Raw genomic sequence first — 16253 nt, 5'->3', positions numbered from 1 at the left:
AATCTTTCAATTATAGTTGTATACACATTAAATAATAAGTTGGACCTTAAAGGTACAAGAAAAATTTGTATGTGCATTTATTTTTTAACAGTAAGGATAACTTTCCTTAAATTCTACCAAGTTGAAAATCATTATTTTAAGGTTTGAATCTCTCATCATATGATACTTGCTTTCCAGCATGGTTGTTTACTAATTTGGTTTTTACTATAATTTTGTAGTTGACATCTTGCTGGCAAAGTCACACTGGAAATTTACAAATTTCATTTGAAAAATTTTTAAGATTTCTAAAAGTCTCACAAAACTCTGAATACAAAGTACATGCTTGGGATGTAGTTCACCGGCACAGCACCTTCCTGGCAACTGCAAGATCCTGAGTTTGATTCCTGATACCAAAACAAACCAACAAACACACACACAACGAACAAACCTTTGCAGCTTTCCCAATTCGAGGTTTAAGTGGTAAATAATCTTCATCTGCAGGAAGTGCAACCTGTTGTCAAATTCACAAAAAAATTACAAATCTACTATTCGACATTCAACACCTTCAAATCAATAAAGATCTAAACAATAGAAGTGATGAACTAGAATTTTTTTTTTTTACTTTCATTTTGAGACAGGGTCTCACTATGGTTCCCAGGGTGGTCTCAAATTTGTGGGCCTAAGCAATTCTCCCACTATAGCCTCCTGAATAGCTGGGATTAAATGTGCAGGTCACTATGACCAGCTAGAATGTTTTGATAGTCTCAGGTACCATAAAAATAAACATCTTTAAGAACAAGACAAAAAGTTAAAACTATAATATTCAAATACTATATACCTCTACTACCACTGGCCTAACGGAAAAGTTATTGAAGACTTCTAAGGTTGTACTCCTGAAGAATCCATGATTATAAAGTCCAGCAGCTATCTTACTTATTTCCCATACCAACTACATTTACTGACGTTAATGAATGTTCAAAAAAGGCTGAATTAACATATATGGTACGTCACCGTATGAAAGAAAACTACGTGGAATAAAATGATAGTTTTTATTGCTTGGATCAGAAAATTAATGTTCTTCTAGTAAAGATTAAGATCGCCAATTCACAATGTTTCTACAAGTCCCAAGGGTTAAAAATACTAGTAAAGTTTATATATTTCTAACTGTACAACAGAAATCCAGCTGATTAGCACATAGTTACAAGACCAAACAGACACAGAAATAAAGTATTTCTTAAATACTACATTTCTAAAAGTAATTCTATTAAGAAAATTGGATGAAATTAGGTGTCTCAGAAATACTGAGACCGTCAGTGAACCTGTGACTCAATTATAATTAAGACATGGGCAGGGTTTCAGAAAATGACTAAGAATCAACTACAATTAAGAAAAGAGGAACTCAATATATCAACTTATTAATTTCAAGTATGAACAAAGTGTTAAACAAAATATGTTCAAAACAGAATCTATAAAGAAACAGAATTTGGTAGTTTAAATTTATGAGTCTGTCGTTTCACAATTTAGCAAGATAAATGAAAACGTCTGGGGACAGGAATAGTTTTTATTAGATTTTCCTTTAAAACAATTCCTCTATTATGATTTCAAGAAACTGAGTTACTAAATTCAATCTTCATCTAGCTTAACAGTTGAGAGGATGCCTTATCCATTAATTTAAAGAAATGAGATTCTTTAGAACACTTCTATCTCTTATACACATAGTGAATATCAGACTATCCTGAAGTGTCCAGCAGTACACTAACAAAGGCCATTTTGTAGGTCTGAATGTGAAAGCTAGACCCAAAATGATGATGAGTCCCACCATAAATGATAAACCATGTATGGCTGGTTAGTCAGCTGACCTCTATCACATCTCTCTTAATAGTCTCTGATATGAGTAAAGAATATCAGCAATTAAAAATTCAACATGCCTGGGACTTAATAACAACAAAATTTTGTTTTTACAACTCCAAGAATCAAAGAGTTATTTATCTTTGAAGAGTCTGGGTGATACCAACATAATACATATACAAAAAGCAGAAACCCACAGAGATATGTCAGAAAACTAGTAACACCAGGACAATGTTCAAGAGTCAAATATTCAGCAGTCAGGGTGATTTTTGCCAGAATAATTTCAAAGAATTAGAAAAGAAGTAAAATTATATTAGACTAAAAGATGGGATGAAAAGTCAGGTTGTTGAACAGCTTCTTAAGCAAACCGCTCAACAGAAATTATGTGAAAAAATGTCTTTCTTATTTTTTAATTTTTTATTAGTATATAATAAAATATATCTGACACAAAAATATTTAATGAAAGGCTACAACCACAAAAGAAGAAAACCAATACAGTGGCTAAAATGCAACCTAAAATAAAAGATGCTTTTCAATGTTCATATGCTGATTTTTAGAAAAGGAAAATATGTAGAGAAAAAAGAGATTCTACTCAATGAAAAATGAAACTGACAAGTCTTTGTGAAGCATCATAAGATAAAACCAAGACTGGCAGAACAACCATCATTAGCTCACAAAGGGTAATGCTCTTTCCCTTCAGTGGATATGAAAGCAGCACATGGGCTTAGAGATAGAGGTTATGCATCAGAAGACTTTAGCCTCTGTGGGAAGACATAAAGTTACCTTCTGAAGAAGAAAGAAGAGGTGACAAACTGGCAGACTTGAAGATAATGATGGAGCACAGAGAGGTTTCTATGTCTTTAGAGCTGTTTCTCTTTCATAGCCCAGAGCATTGAATAGGTGCTAAAACAAGTACTGAATGATTGATCAAATGGGCTTTACAGCTGACAAACTAATTGTTGTTTCTAAGGAAACATAAAAGAATGCTTATCAACAAAGGTATTTTAATAAAGTTGCAAATCTACATCAAAAGCTATTTTTATTAATTTGGAATTTCTCTGCTTATTCTATACAGATTTAAGGTTTCTCGACTACCTGTTACAACAACTTGCTGTAAAGTTTTATTATAAAGATGAAAGGCATAGACGAAAACAGTAATATAGTTCAAAACGATAAATAAGCTTACATAAGACTCTAATAAAAAGCTAGCTGAACTAAAAGACACTAAATATGAATGAATACTTTAGGAAACAATTAAGAGTTCATTAAAAAGTACCAAACAGAAATCCAGGGGATTAAAAATTTTATTGGAAATATGGGAAACAGAAGTGACCAGTGTGAGGACAGAATCAGAACTAGAACTCACAGTTACTTTAAAAACAATGAAGACATGATAAAAAGATTTAACAACTTCTAGATGACACAAAAAATTCTAACCTAAAATTAATTAGAATTACTGAAAATTAGAAGACGATACAAAGGTCATGAAACCTGCTTACAGAAATAGAAAACTTTCCAATAATGATGAAAAACTTTAATGTACAGAAAAGTGAGGGATATAGAAACCCAAGTAGCTTACACAAGACTAATATAAAGCTAGCTGAGCTAAAAGACATGGAAGAAAGGAAAAAATTATATGTAAGCAGTATTCACATATAACTGTATGTATATATATGCGTGCAAGACAACTAACTCTGTTAGTTCATCAAAAAGAACAGTTTGTGCTGCCATTGCTTGTTCATTTTTTAAGCCTAGGTCTTGTAACTTGAACTACTTCTAACATAACGATATGCAATATATTAACTAGTGTTGATTTCTTATAGCGTTTTTTAAAATTCTGTATTATTTCTATTCCTTTTTTTGATTTTTAAAAAAAATTTTAAAAAAAGAAACCCAAATAGTTATGATCAGAAAACACTTTCTCCTTAACACATCTTACTCAAAGTCCTGAAAGTCCAACCAAAGGACAGAATCTTAAAAGCAGTTAAGAGACAAGGTAAATTCATTATTATTACAGTAGACTTTTCAACACAAACCTTAAAAGCCAGGAAAGCTTCAAATACAGTGGTTCAAACTGTAAAAGAAAACTTCATACACACTGACATATCTTGCAAAACTGCCTTTCAAAACCGATGGAGAAATTAGGTATTTCCAAGACAAAAAAAACCTTAAGAAATTCATGACCATCAGCTAATTCTCAGAGGGCTAACAACTTAGACAATACAAAGAACTCAAAAAAATTAAACTGCCAAGGTTAAAAGTCCCAATCAAAACATGGACAAATGAACAGACTGTGGTCAGATATGGCAGATAGTTACTTACATGAAAAAATATTCAACATCTTGACTAGCAGAGAATGCAAATTAAAACAACACCAAGATTCCATCATACTCAGAAAGAACTGCCATCATCAAGAAACTGAGTAATAAATACTGGCGAGGCTGAAAGGAAAAAGGAACCCTTCTATTTTATAGATGGGAATGCACACTAGTAACTATGGAAATTCCTCAAAATACTGAAACTAGAAATTCTATTCAACCCAACTATTCCCCTTTTAGATTTCTTTCTGAAAGAGTTAAAGGTATCATATTACAGTAATATGTGCATTCCTATGTTTATAGTAGAACAACTCTTAACAGCTAAATTATGAAAGTGGCCTGTATGCCCATCAATGGATAAATGGACGGAGAAAATGTCACATTTATACAATAGAGTACTACTCTGACATAAAGGATAAATCTGAGTCACTTGCAGGAAAATGAATGCACATTAAAAATGTTGACTGAAATAAATTAGACATGGTTTCTCTTATATGAGAAACCCAAAATATAAGAGCAAAATAAGCGGTAACAGAAAACAGGGAGACAGATCTTTTGCAAAAGAGGACAGGATTTAAGAGGTGTTATACTCATTTATCAACTCCCCATGATGAACGTAATCACTATGTACTACAAACTTACTAATAAATTTACATACATGTGCACATGAGGAGTTAGGAAAACTGCTAGATCAGCACTGAACCCAGGCTTCATAATAAATTGCCAGCTTTTCCACTAGATTATGTGTACCTGCAAAGTCTTCTTATTGTTTTAAAGACCTTTAAGGTTAAGTTGCTTGCTAATCATTTTACTAGATATTATAAAGAAAAATTCCATTTTAATATCAACCTATTGAATACTGTTTGTACTTACCTCATGTGTACATCCTTCAACAGTTTCAACAGACTGTACCTTAACCCTGGGCATCAGATCTGCCAAACTTAAAAAAAAAAAAATGATTACAATCAAACACAAATTATTTTTCTAGAGTAAATAATAATTCTCCCAATCTGCACTGGAAATAAAATTATATTGGCCAATTATCAATATTCCAAATTGGAAAAACTTTAGATATTAATATTCAGAAATTTTACATTATTTATATATAGTACATGTTGAACATTCAAACTACTCAGTTGACATCTTTATTACAACTATAATATTGCCAAAAAATTAATCAAAAATTGTGTCAGCTTAGTTCCAAGAACTATTTTGAACAACAAGTTCTTCTATAAAGTACCATTACTATCTCAAAAGGAAGCTGGTCATAAAACTCAACACACAATAGAGTATATAAAACAAACTACTCTAATTCAGATCATGCTATAATTTTAAAGCATTCTTTATTCTCATCAAAATCCTACATTATGATCATTTAGGTTAACGCTTTGTGAGGTCAGAACTGTGAATAAAAGGAAGAAAATTAGATGTATATTTTTATGCTAGATATATTATTTTCTTATTATTGTACGTCTGATTCTTAATATTTTCTCAGGCAGCACACATACATCTGATACTTAAAGTCAATAACCAGTTTGAATAAAACTCAAAAGTTACAAAAATAAGTAAAAAAGACTTTTTAAAAAACCAGTATTATTGGGCCAAAGATTTAGCTCAGTGGCATAAGTGCCTGTGTGGCAAGCGCGAGGTCGTGAGTTCAATTCCCAGTACCAAAAACAACAACAACAAAAGTATTATTTTGTTACCTATTACAATAGCTTCAGTAAGTTGTACATGTTAACTATTTCAATGATACATCTTTCAGCATTTATAGTAGATAATTTTACTAGCTGTAACAGAAACTAACTGGTTAAAAAAGAAATTAAAAAAAACTTCATCAATACACTAACCAAGAATATAGCACAGAAGAAAAAGGCAAAAGCCAAAATTCTAAACATCATTATAACAGGAATCAGATCAACTAAAAATACTGTGAACAACTCTAGAAAGTTATAACTTTCAATATCTGTGAAATACCAATACCAGAAAATATCCAGTCACAGATATCTTTGGGTTTCCTTACTGGCAAGTGCCTTGAGATTCATAGCCCTTCAAAACAATGAAAATTTTAATTCCTTCCATTGGATGAGCTTTACTGTTTCTTTTTAATCTACTTCTCCAGTGCACACTTTGGCAGCACATATACTAAATGTTCTACTCCTCCAGTGAGTAAACACCTAAGATATTAATAAGTAAAAGAAATATATTTCTTTAAAAAAATCAATTTCAAGATTCTTTCTCAAAACTAGATTCTGAAATATCAAAAGATGAGTCATTTCTGTTTTAACCAATTGTCTAATTTCACATGTACTATATTTACAAGCCTCTTTGTATACATAAACTATTTTCATTCTATCAATTTAGCAAACATTATAAAATATAAGCAATTTTTAAAACTTCATGCAATCCCCAAATAAAGCTTTACTAACATTTATAACAATGGAAATATTACCTTAGATCTTCAGTTATTGACTCTTCTATCCTGGGTTTCTTTCCAAAAATGGGTTCATCTGTGCCTTCAAAGTCGGTATCTCTCTTGTTTTTTCCACTATTAGTTGACTCAGATGGTAATTTACCATCAGAACGTTTCCTGAAAAGTAAACAGTTTACTTTTTCAGGGAAATTCTGTATTAGTTCTTTTTTTTTTTTTTTTTAAACTTGTACCTGAGATCGAACTCATAACTTGCACCTGACAGGCAGGCGCTGAGCTAAATCCCCAGCCTGTATTAGTTCTTAATATAAAGGTAACACCATAAAATATTTCTCCATATATTATATATGCCATTCACCAAAAAAAGGTAATCTTTTAAGCACATAAATGTTACAAACCAAAACATTTGGACAGAAGCTCAGTATACCTGAACCTTTTATTTAGTAAAACTTCACTACTCCTTTTACAGTTCATATTTTTATTAAGGGATTAAGATGTGGGTCTGATATGTCACCCAAAGGTTCATGTGTTGAAGGTGTGGTCCTCAATGCGGCAATGTTCAGAGGTAGGGATTTGGGGAAGAGATTAGAACACAGTGTTTTTTCTCATCAACAGATTAATTCACTGACAGGTTCATAATTTGATGAATTATTGGGAGGTAATAAAAACTTAGGAAGCAGGATCCAGTTTGTGTATGTTTATGGGGGTATTTTGTGTCCAGCTTCCTGTCTCCTATCTTTCTCTGCTTCCTGGCTGTCATGAAATAAACTGCTTCCTTTAAAGTGTACTCCTACTGCCAAGATACTCTGCCTCACCTCAGGTTCCATTGTTTTAATGGAGTCAGGCAAACATGGACCCAAACCTCTGAAATAGTGTGTTAAAATAAATCCTCCCTACTGTAAATTGATTTTCTCAGTTCTTTTGCTTTATCAATGGCAACTTAATTTACACAGGTGTTTAATTTATGCTAACAGAAGTATCACACCATAAACTTGTTAATTAAAACATTAGGCATTCACATAAGCACTTTTCAATAAACATTTAATGCTTTCTCCTACATCATCTATCTAATAACATGGAAGAAATTTTTGTGTGTGTGGTTGGATTTGCTGACTCAAGTAGTAATAATAAATGGATGTTTGATGGACTAAATACAGGGGAAGAAATTAATCTGATCACTACCTTCAACATAAGAAAAAGATCAATTCCACATGAATTTTAGATCTAACTATGGAAGGCAAAAATAACAAAGCTTCTTTAAGATAAACTGAGAATATCTTTAAGACTTGTTAGGTATAAAATTATTTACCTAAAAAAGTACGATTAAATTGGACTACATGAACCCTAAGAATTTCTATTCATCAGAAGGCACCACTAAGAAATCAAAAAAGACTAAAGTACTACTTCAACATATAAAAAGGATAAACTTGTGGCATTTTAAGTAAATGGACACACTTTAACACCACAATCTTAAGAGAAATGAATCAGATACAAGTTTAAATATTATACTGTTTCTACTGTGTAAGAAACTGAAAGTGTAAGTAAGAAGCAAAATGGAAGCTGGGTGTTAGGAAGTAGGAAGAACTTTTCTAAATGGGAAAGAGAACAAGAGGTGAGAGGGGGACAAGAAGTAAAAATGAGAAAAGGGATTTAAAGAAAAGGATATAGAGCTTTTGTAAATGGGGGGGGAAGAAGGTTTGAGAGGAAGGGAACAAAAAAGAATTAAAATGTGTTCTATATGCACAAATCCTATGATGAATGTGACCCCATTACTAACACATACTAAAACAAATTAAGAAAGAGACAAGACAAAAGATATGCATTCCTAAAGCTCTAAAATACTGATGTAAGAAGTATAAAACAATTTAAAAAACATAAAAAAGTGACCTAAGATTTAATAGGGAAGTTATAAGAAAGGATACTCAAATGGTTCATAAGTACACAAAAAGAAGGTGAATTCTTCTCCTGAACAGGAAACGTAGTTGATACTAGGTCAGGAGCTAAAATGTTTTGGTTTCAGAATCCTTACTGAGTCTTAAAAATTATACAGGATTCCAAAGAACTGTACTTATGGGATTTTATCTATTAATACTCACATCAGATATTAAAACTAAAACTTAAAAGTATTATAGGGGTGTGGGAGAATAAATCAGTGGCAGAATGCTGCATACTTAGGCCCTGGGTTCAATTCTCCCATCACTGTTCCCTAATTACTCATTAATTTATTAGCCTTAAAATGGTAACAACCAAAACATTTTTAACAAAAAATAACTTTTATAAAAATATTTTAAAAATAAGAATGGCACTGTCCCATACTGCTGCAAATCTGTCACCTATTTGCATTCAACTTGATGTGATATAATGCTTTAGTTGAAGACTATGAAGAAAAATCCAGCCTCACACAGGTCCATAACTGAAAAAAAGCCAGAATATTATAATAGAATTTTTGCATAATTGTGACTTTTCCTCTAACTTCATATCAGAACTCAATCACACTTTGAGAGCCACTGCTAGAGCTGCTATTCACATTTAAGTTTATATAAAATTCTGCAAACAATACTTAGCCAAAGCCAAACACAAACGAGTGTTTTTTGTGATTTCATTTATATACTGAGTCAGATGGAAAAATCTGATGTTTTTCCACAACAGTAATTTTTGTGACAGATAAAAAGAAGTTTCTATAATATTCTTCTTTTCCTTGAGTAGTGGCTGTATAAGTGTGCTCATGCCATAAAAACTCATTCCATAACCTTCATATTTTTCTTTATATGTTCCACTAGTTTTCAAAAAAAAGTAACACACAATGATATTGATCTATATGTGTAAACCTTTCTAAGTTGATGCCTTCTAAAATTAAAAAAACTTGATCCCCAGTACCAAAACAAGTCACTGCCAATTTCCTAGCCTGGGTGTTGAATACTAATGCATACTGCCTTTGAACAAGCCATCAATATCCTTGGTCCTCAGAAAATTTAATACAGTTGGACAATAATTATAGTATCTTTCAGTTCTAATATTCTATTATTCTGAGTAAGCACCAGTTCATCCATTGTATTTAAAATAATTCTACAATCTGAGACTAGTTATCAAGCTAAAAAAAATTATTGTAATGGATTAAAAACTGCTGGTCAGTATCAACTGAATTAAATCAGCATGGTGCTGAATATAGATGGCCCATCTGAGGAAAGTTTTCAGCATAAAAGGGGACAGGGAGAGGAAGTGTATAGTGCTGTGGGTTCTCCTAAGTGTTGTTGTTTGAAGCCATTGGTTCTCCTGGAGGGACTTGTCATGGCTAACTTTCCCAATAAGAATCCAGCCATTATTATCAGAGGAACTTGGGACCTTGTCAATGAAAATGGCTGCAGTTCACTTTGGGGAAGCTTTGGTCCTTACTTGAGCATTGCTTTCTGGCTCCAGAGGGGAAGATGTGTGCTGTTTAATCTCCAGAAATTATCACGCTGGCTTCCTGATATGTACACCACAGATCTCTTTGTCAGGGAAGCTTGGGTTCTTGTCACTGAGGATGGCTGTGGTACTTTTTTTCAGGGGAGCCCTGGTGACTATTTTGAGCACTGTTTCTTGGCTCCAGTGTAGAACCCTCAACCTACTCCCACAGATAGATCCTTCATCTTGTTGACCTGTGAGCGTTCCCAATGCAGATCCATGACATAGGCTTTCATGAGTCAATGTCATGGGCTCTGGGCCTCCAGTTGGACTTGTGGAAAATACTGTCATGGGCTCTAGGTCTTCAGTTGGACTCATGCAGGACATTGCTGCGGGATCCAGGCCCTTGGATGGATTTCTTAGGTCTTTAGTGTTGTGGACAGAATTCCTGTACTTTCTTGTATTTAATTCTGGGTGACCATCATAAAATAATGTAAATTTTGTGTTTTGTATGTAATTGTTCTCCTTGCAACCCCTGACTACAACAAAAATTGGAACGGACAGTGGGGTCATTCTGTTATGTTGCCTGGCCACATGGCTTAAGAGCTCTGGGAATTAATTTGGAAAGTTTTGGAGAGACTGGCCAAAAAGCCCCTATGTGCTATAAAGTATACTGAAGAGACTGAGCAGAGCATGGAAAATGAGAGTACTGATGGCAATGCTGCCGGTTAAGATGAAGCTCAGGAGGCTTCTAATGAGAAAGACTGCATCGGCTGCTGGATCCCAAGTAGATAATGTGTTTTGGCTGAAAGTTAGTCTTCATTTTGCTTGTTTTTATAGAGATATTACCCAGGTGGCAGAAAAATTTCAGTGCAGTATACTGTTGGGAGGGTAGCATGGTTACTTCTGAGAGCTTCTGACCAGATCTATCTTGGAAATTTAGAGCAAAGAGCTAGTAGAGAAATTTGAAGCATTTGGCCAGATGGAAGGAATTGGAATTCCAGTGGAATTGTGGGATGCAAAGATTAAACAGAGGTGGGGCAGGGATTTAGCTCAGCAGCATAAGCACCTGCCTGGCAAGCGTGAAGTCATGAGTTTGATCTCCAGTGCCAAAACAAAAACAAAACAAAACAAAGCAAACTACATTGTTCGATTAAAAAAAAAAAATTACTAAGAAGGGCTGGGGATTTAGCTCAGTGGCATAAGTGCCTGCCTCGCAAGCACACAGTCATGAGTTCGATCCCTGGTACCGATTTAAAAAAAAAAAAAAAGATTAAACAGAGGAGAATGTTTTCCTTTAGAAGAACAGGACAATGAAAAAAAATGAACTGAAGTCTTTCACCTAAAAGAAAGAGTACATCTCAATTGCAGGAGATCCCTTATTTTAGTCTTGCCATGCCATGTTAAAAATTTAATAGGAAATAAGGACTGTAATTGTAATAGTTATTTTAATTTTAATGTCATATATATATATATTTGTAACCAGATTAACCAAAGTATTGCATCTTAACCTTGAATTTTGGTCACCTTTTGAATATTGTGCTTTTGGTACAGGAATGAATGCAATAATTATATACATGTGATTATTATATTAATGTAAATCTGAATAGAACAAGACGTTAACTTTTCACAAACCTGCCACTAAAATCAGAGTAGAACATTTCATTTAGAATACCTTATAATTCGTTGGTTTTTTCTTAGTACATACATGTTTGTAGTATACCATGATCACATTTCTTGTGGAGTTGATACATATACAACACATCTGAATTCTTTTTAATCCTCTTTCCTCCCTTCACCTCATCACCTTTCCATGTGCAAAAGATTATCTTGTGAAGAGTAACTTAACAGTCTTTAACACTGTGTGCTAGACTTCTAGGTCTCCTGTTTGTTTGTTTTCTGGGGGTAGTGTTTTATGTATGTTACAAGTAGAATATGTATAATTACAAGATCTGAGTTATGTAGAAACAAAGTGTCATATATAGGTAATCAATTTACTTTTAAACTTGGACTTACTGAAATGATCTAAAAATGTTACTTCTGGAAATTCATAAGGACAGCATACTTCTCTTTACAGCACAAGAAAGGGGCACCAAACTTGGCCATTTAGACCGAGCAACAAATCTGGCAGATTAAATCATGTAATCCAATGTAGAATCCCATAACATTAAGACAATCAGAGTTAAGTCTATAAATAACAATATCATATCAATGTTAACTACATACTTTTTTATAAGATGGTACCAGGGATTGAACCTAGAGCTTCACACATGCTAAGCAACTATTCTACTAGAAAGCCACATGCTAAGCCCTTTTTGAAAAAAAAAATTTATTTTGATACAGTCTTGCTAAGACAGTCTTGCTAAGTTGCTGAGGCTAGCCTCAAATGACATATGGATCAGACGTGGTACCAGACACAATTTTCTAATTCTGATCATTGTAATGTATACTGTGGTAATATAAAAGAATGCCCTTATTTTGAGAAAGTATACACTAAAGAATTTAGAAGAAAACTGGCAACATACCCACATCTTCCTCTACACAGTTGAAAGTAAAGTATAAACACATGAACGTACATATTAACACATGCATATGTGTGTAATGGGAAAAGGAGGAACATAGGACAAAACAAATATGAAACATTAATGTTTGGGATATTTAGGTAACAAGTATGCCAGAATGGTAATGTCATTCTGACAACTTTCCCATAAAGTATAAGTTATCCACTGAGATTCCATTTCACCCCAGAAAGCATGACTATTATAAAAAATTCAAGCAATGACAAATCCTGGAGGGGGTATGGGGAAAAAGGAACCCTTCTCCACTGTTGGTGGGAATACAAACTGGTGCAACCACTGTGGAAATCAGTGTGGAGATTCTTCAAAAAACTAGGACTAGGTCCCATTCAACCCATCTATTCCTCTTTCTGGGTATCTTCCCAAAAGAATTAAAAAACATCATACCACAGCTATGTATGTGCACACATGTTTATAGCAGCACAATTTGTAATAGCCAGATCTTGGTAACAACCTAAATGTCCATCAACTGAGGAATGAATAAAAAAAGATGTGGTATTTTTATACAATGGGTACTGAGCAATCAAGAAGCACATAGACATTTATAAGTAAATGGATACAAATTGAGAACAAATTCATTAGTGAAATAAGACATGTGCAAACATCATATTGTCTCATTAGTGTGAGAAGTTGAAAGAAGCAACACATATATAAGTGTATATGTATATTGTGTATGTACATGTATATAAAAATAGTTAAGATAGTTACACTACTGATTTTTCTGAGTTCACTGAAAAGAAAGATCTGTGCTGGTATTGTTCGGACAATTGAACACATGTCTTATACAATGGGTGAAATGATTTGGGGATGATAATGTGCAATATATATACCATTGTTGCCATCTGACTGATGTGTTTTTAAATTTTGTTTCGGTTTTTCTTTTCTACCCGAAAATAAAATGGATTTGGAGGGGAAAAAAAGCTCAGGTTATCAAAAGACTTAACACAGTCTTGTTAAAAGTTCACAAAAGCCAACTCGAAGGGTTCTCATGATCTCTGATTGGAAATCCAAGTATCAAAAGTAATAACGGAAGTCAGCATGATGGCTCCAGATACTGAGAGGCTGAGCCAAGAGAATTCCAAATTTGAGCCCAGGCTGAGCAACTTAGACACTCAGTGAGGCCCTATTTCAAAATAATAAAAAGAAAAGTGGGCTGAGGAAGTAGCTCAGTGCAAATGCCATGTGTTAAAAAATTTCCACTACTGCAATGAATATGTAATTTTAAAGACAGAAACAAACTAAATGTCCATCAATGGATAAGGGCATAAACAAATTTGGTACATCCATAAGCCAGAATACTACTCAGTAATAAAAAAAAGAACAAACAACTGATATATGCTACATGAATGAATCTCAAAAATAATAAAACCCAGGCAAGAAAAGACATTGTATTTAAACAGAATTTTAGGGGCTGGGGATTTAGCTCAGCGGCCTAACTGCCTGCCTTGCAAGCAGGCAGTTGTGAGTTTGATCCCCGGTACCGATAAAAAAGAGAGAGACAAAAAATAAATAAATAAATAAACAAACAGAATTTTAAATAATGTTGAATTTAAGTAAAACTCCACAAAATGCAAGCTGTTCAACAGCCGAAAAATCAGCACTTCTCTGAAGCAGGGCTAGAGATAGGGATGCATTAGGAACAGGTACAAAGAAACTTTTAGAGGTGATGGAAATATTCGTTGTCTTAACTACACTTTCCTGTACGTTAATTATATGTAGAAGGAAGGAAATAAATTAGGTCAGACAGACATACATGCTTAAGGTACAACTCAGTTCTTAAGAACTTACAAAGAGACACAAGAGGTAACACTGCTTTCTTTTTATGAGCTTTATTTCAAAGTAAACGAATAGCTGATGAGGTAACAGGTGTGTACGTTTGTTTGTGACAGGGTCTCACTATGCAGTTCAGATTAGCACTGAACTGTGTATAACCCAGGCTGGCCTTATGACAATCCTCTTGCCTCAGCCTCTCGAGTGCATTACAGGTGTGTGCTACCATCCCCAGCTAAGGTAACAGGTCTTTTTAGATTTTAGATAGTAAGATGCAGAAAGAAAAACAGAAATTCACCGCTTTGCAACTATTAGTAAAATAACAGATTTAAGCAATCATCAACAGGTGGCAAAATTCTTAAGTAAATGGTTAATGAGGGATTGAGAGGCTGGCACCACTTTAAACTATTAATCTCAGTGTAGAACAATCAGACATCTTTCATCTTATGATGAAAGTTATGAGGCATTGTCATCTAAAACAACTGATACTGAATCTACCATAAGTTTCCAGAACTGTAAAATATATATGTATATTTAAGTAATGCAAGATGTGTAACTGTTTTCCAAACATATTAAAAGCTAGTAAGACAAATTTTAAGTGTTTTACTTAGACCTACACAAAAAATATTATCATTTCAACTATAATCAAGATAAAAATTAAGGCCAGATATGGTGCACACCTGTAATTTCAGCATTTAGGCTGAGGTAGCAGGAACCCTGTGAGCTCAAGACTAGCCTGAGCTACATAGTGAGACTAGTCTCAAAGAAAAAACATAAAACTGAGTAATTTTACTTTCTTTCATACAAAGTTTTCAAAAATATGATGTGCATTATATCTGATAAGCTATACTTTATGTGATAGTTACTAATAATGATGACTATTATATTGAGCAGTGTGGATCTACATACAAAGCCTGTTTATAGAAAATAAAAGTGGAGTTAAGTTAAATCACAGCACGAAAAAGAAATCCAGGATGTGGGAAACTTCTCAGAACAAATAAGGTACTTTCATTTCTCTTCTACAACAGTTTCTTTTTTCCTTATGCCACTGATTTGTTTGGAAGGATGAGAGGTTAAACCTACAGGACAACTAAAAATGTATGGGCTTTGTTTCAATCCTGATTCAAATCAACTATCAAAACACCTTTAACAGGATAGGAGAAATCTCACTGTGGGTTGAGTAATCAACAATATTAAACCAGCATTAGTTTTGTTGGATGAGATAAATACTAAAGAGGAAGTCAGATAAGTAACACTTGATTTTAAAGGGAGGTAATGTGTGTGGAACCAGACTATGAATTAATATTATTGAAGCAGGGGTACATGTAAGTACACGGAGCTCCTTTATACACACCCCTCTGCACACACATAGTTTAACAAAATCTCAGTTTTTTCAAAGCACCCACTTGGTGTATCGTATTAAATATGTAGGACGAGTTCTGATAAAGTTCCATGTTTGTCCTCCTGTGTTACACAGATTAGACAATAGTTTATTATCATGATACAAGTGGTACAACAGCTGAAATCAGGCAAATTAGATTGTTTTTCTTAAAAGTGCCTGCAGTGACAGTTAAATCTTTTAGAGCTTTCAAAATAACAAATGTGTGTAATAAGTTCCTCAACACTAGCCTGGAGAATAAGGACTAGCTAAAATCTTGATAGTACACAAAACCCCATTTCTAATGTTCCGTACTTTCTCATGTATTTCCCTTCTCTACTACTGGCATTTTTCCTAACAAATTAAATGAAAGTTATTTCCTTCCAAATTTCATTTTGGAAGGTTTTTCAAGCGGATGGCCCTTACTGCACTGCCAAACAGAGTAACTTTACGACATTAATTTTGACAAAATATGAAATGAGAAATTATACATATACATATTGTCTTAAATTACAACTGCCCACTTAAACACTCAGCAACTATTAATAATGCCTGTCTTGCAGAAAGGA

At 33.6% G+C, this 16253-nt stretch overlaps 1 protein-coding gene across 1 annotated transcript in view; it reads right to left on the bottom strand.

Moving 5' to 3' along the window:
- Mtrex (Mtr4 exosome RNA helicase) overlaps positions 1-16253 on the bottom strand; it is an 83194-nt gene that overhangs the window by 64826 nt on the left and 2115 nt on the right. Inside the window, exons 2-4 of the mRNA XM_003470260.5 lie at positions 6598-6735; positions 5019-5085; positions 428-490 (exon numbers count right to left, since the gene is read on the bottom strand). Of these exons, the coding sequence (XP_003470308.1) occupies positions 428-490; positions 5019-5085; positions 6598-6735 (268 nt within the window). The remainder of the gene's footprint in view (positions 1-427; positions 491-5018; positions 5086-6597; positions 6736-16253) is intronic.

This window comes from Cavia porcellus, unplaced genomic scaffold (assembly GCF_034190915.1).
Source record: "Cavia porcellus strain 051 isolate PalLab524CR breed Dunkin Hartley unplaced genomic scaffold, mCavPor4.1 scaffold_11, whole genome shotgun sequence".
NCBI classification, from domain to species: Eukaryota; Metazoa; Chordata; class Mammalia; order Rodentia; family Caviidae; genus Cavia; species Cavia porcellus.
Note: the sequence above shows the minus strand (reverse complement) of the source record. Positions and strands in the feature narration are given on the sequence as shown.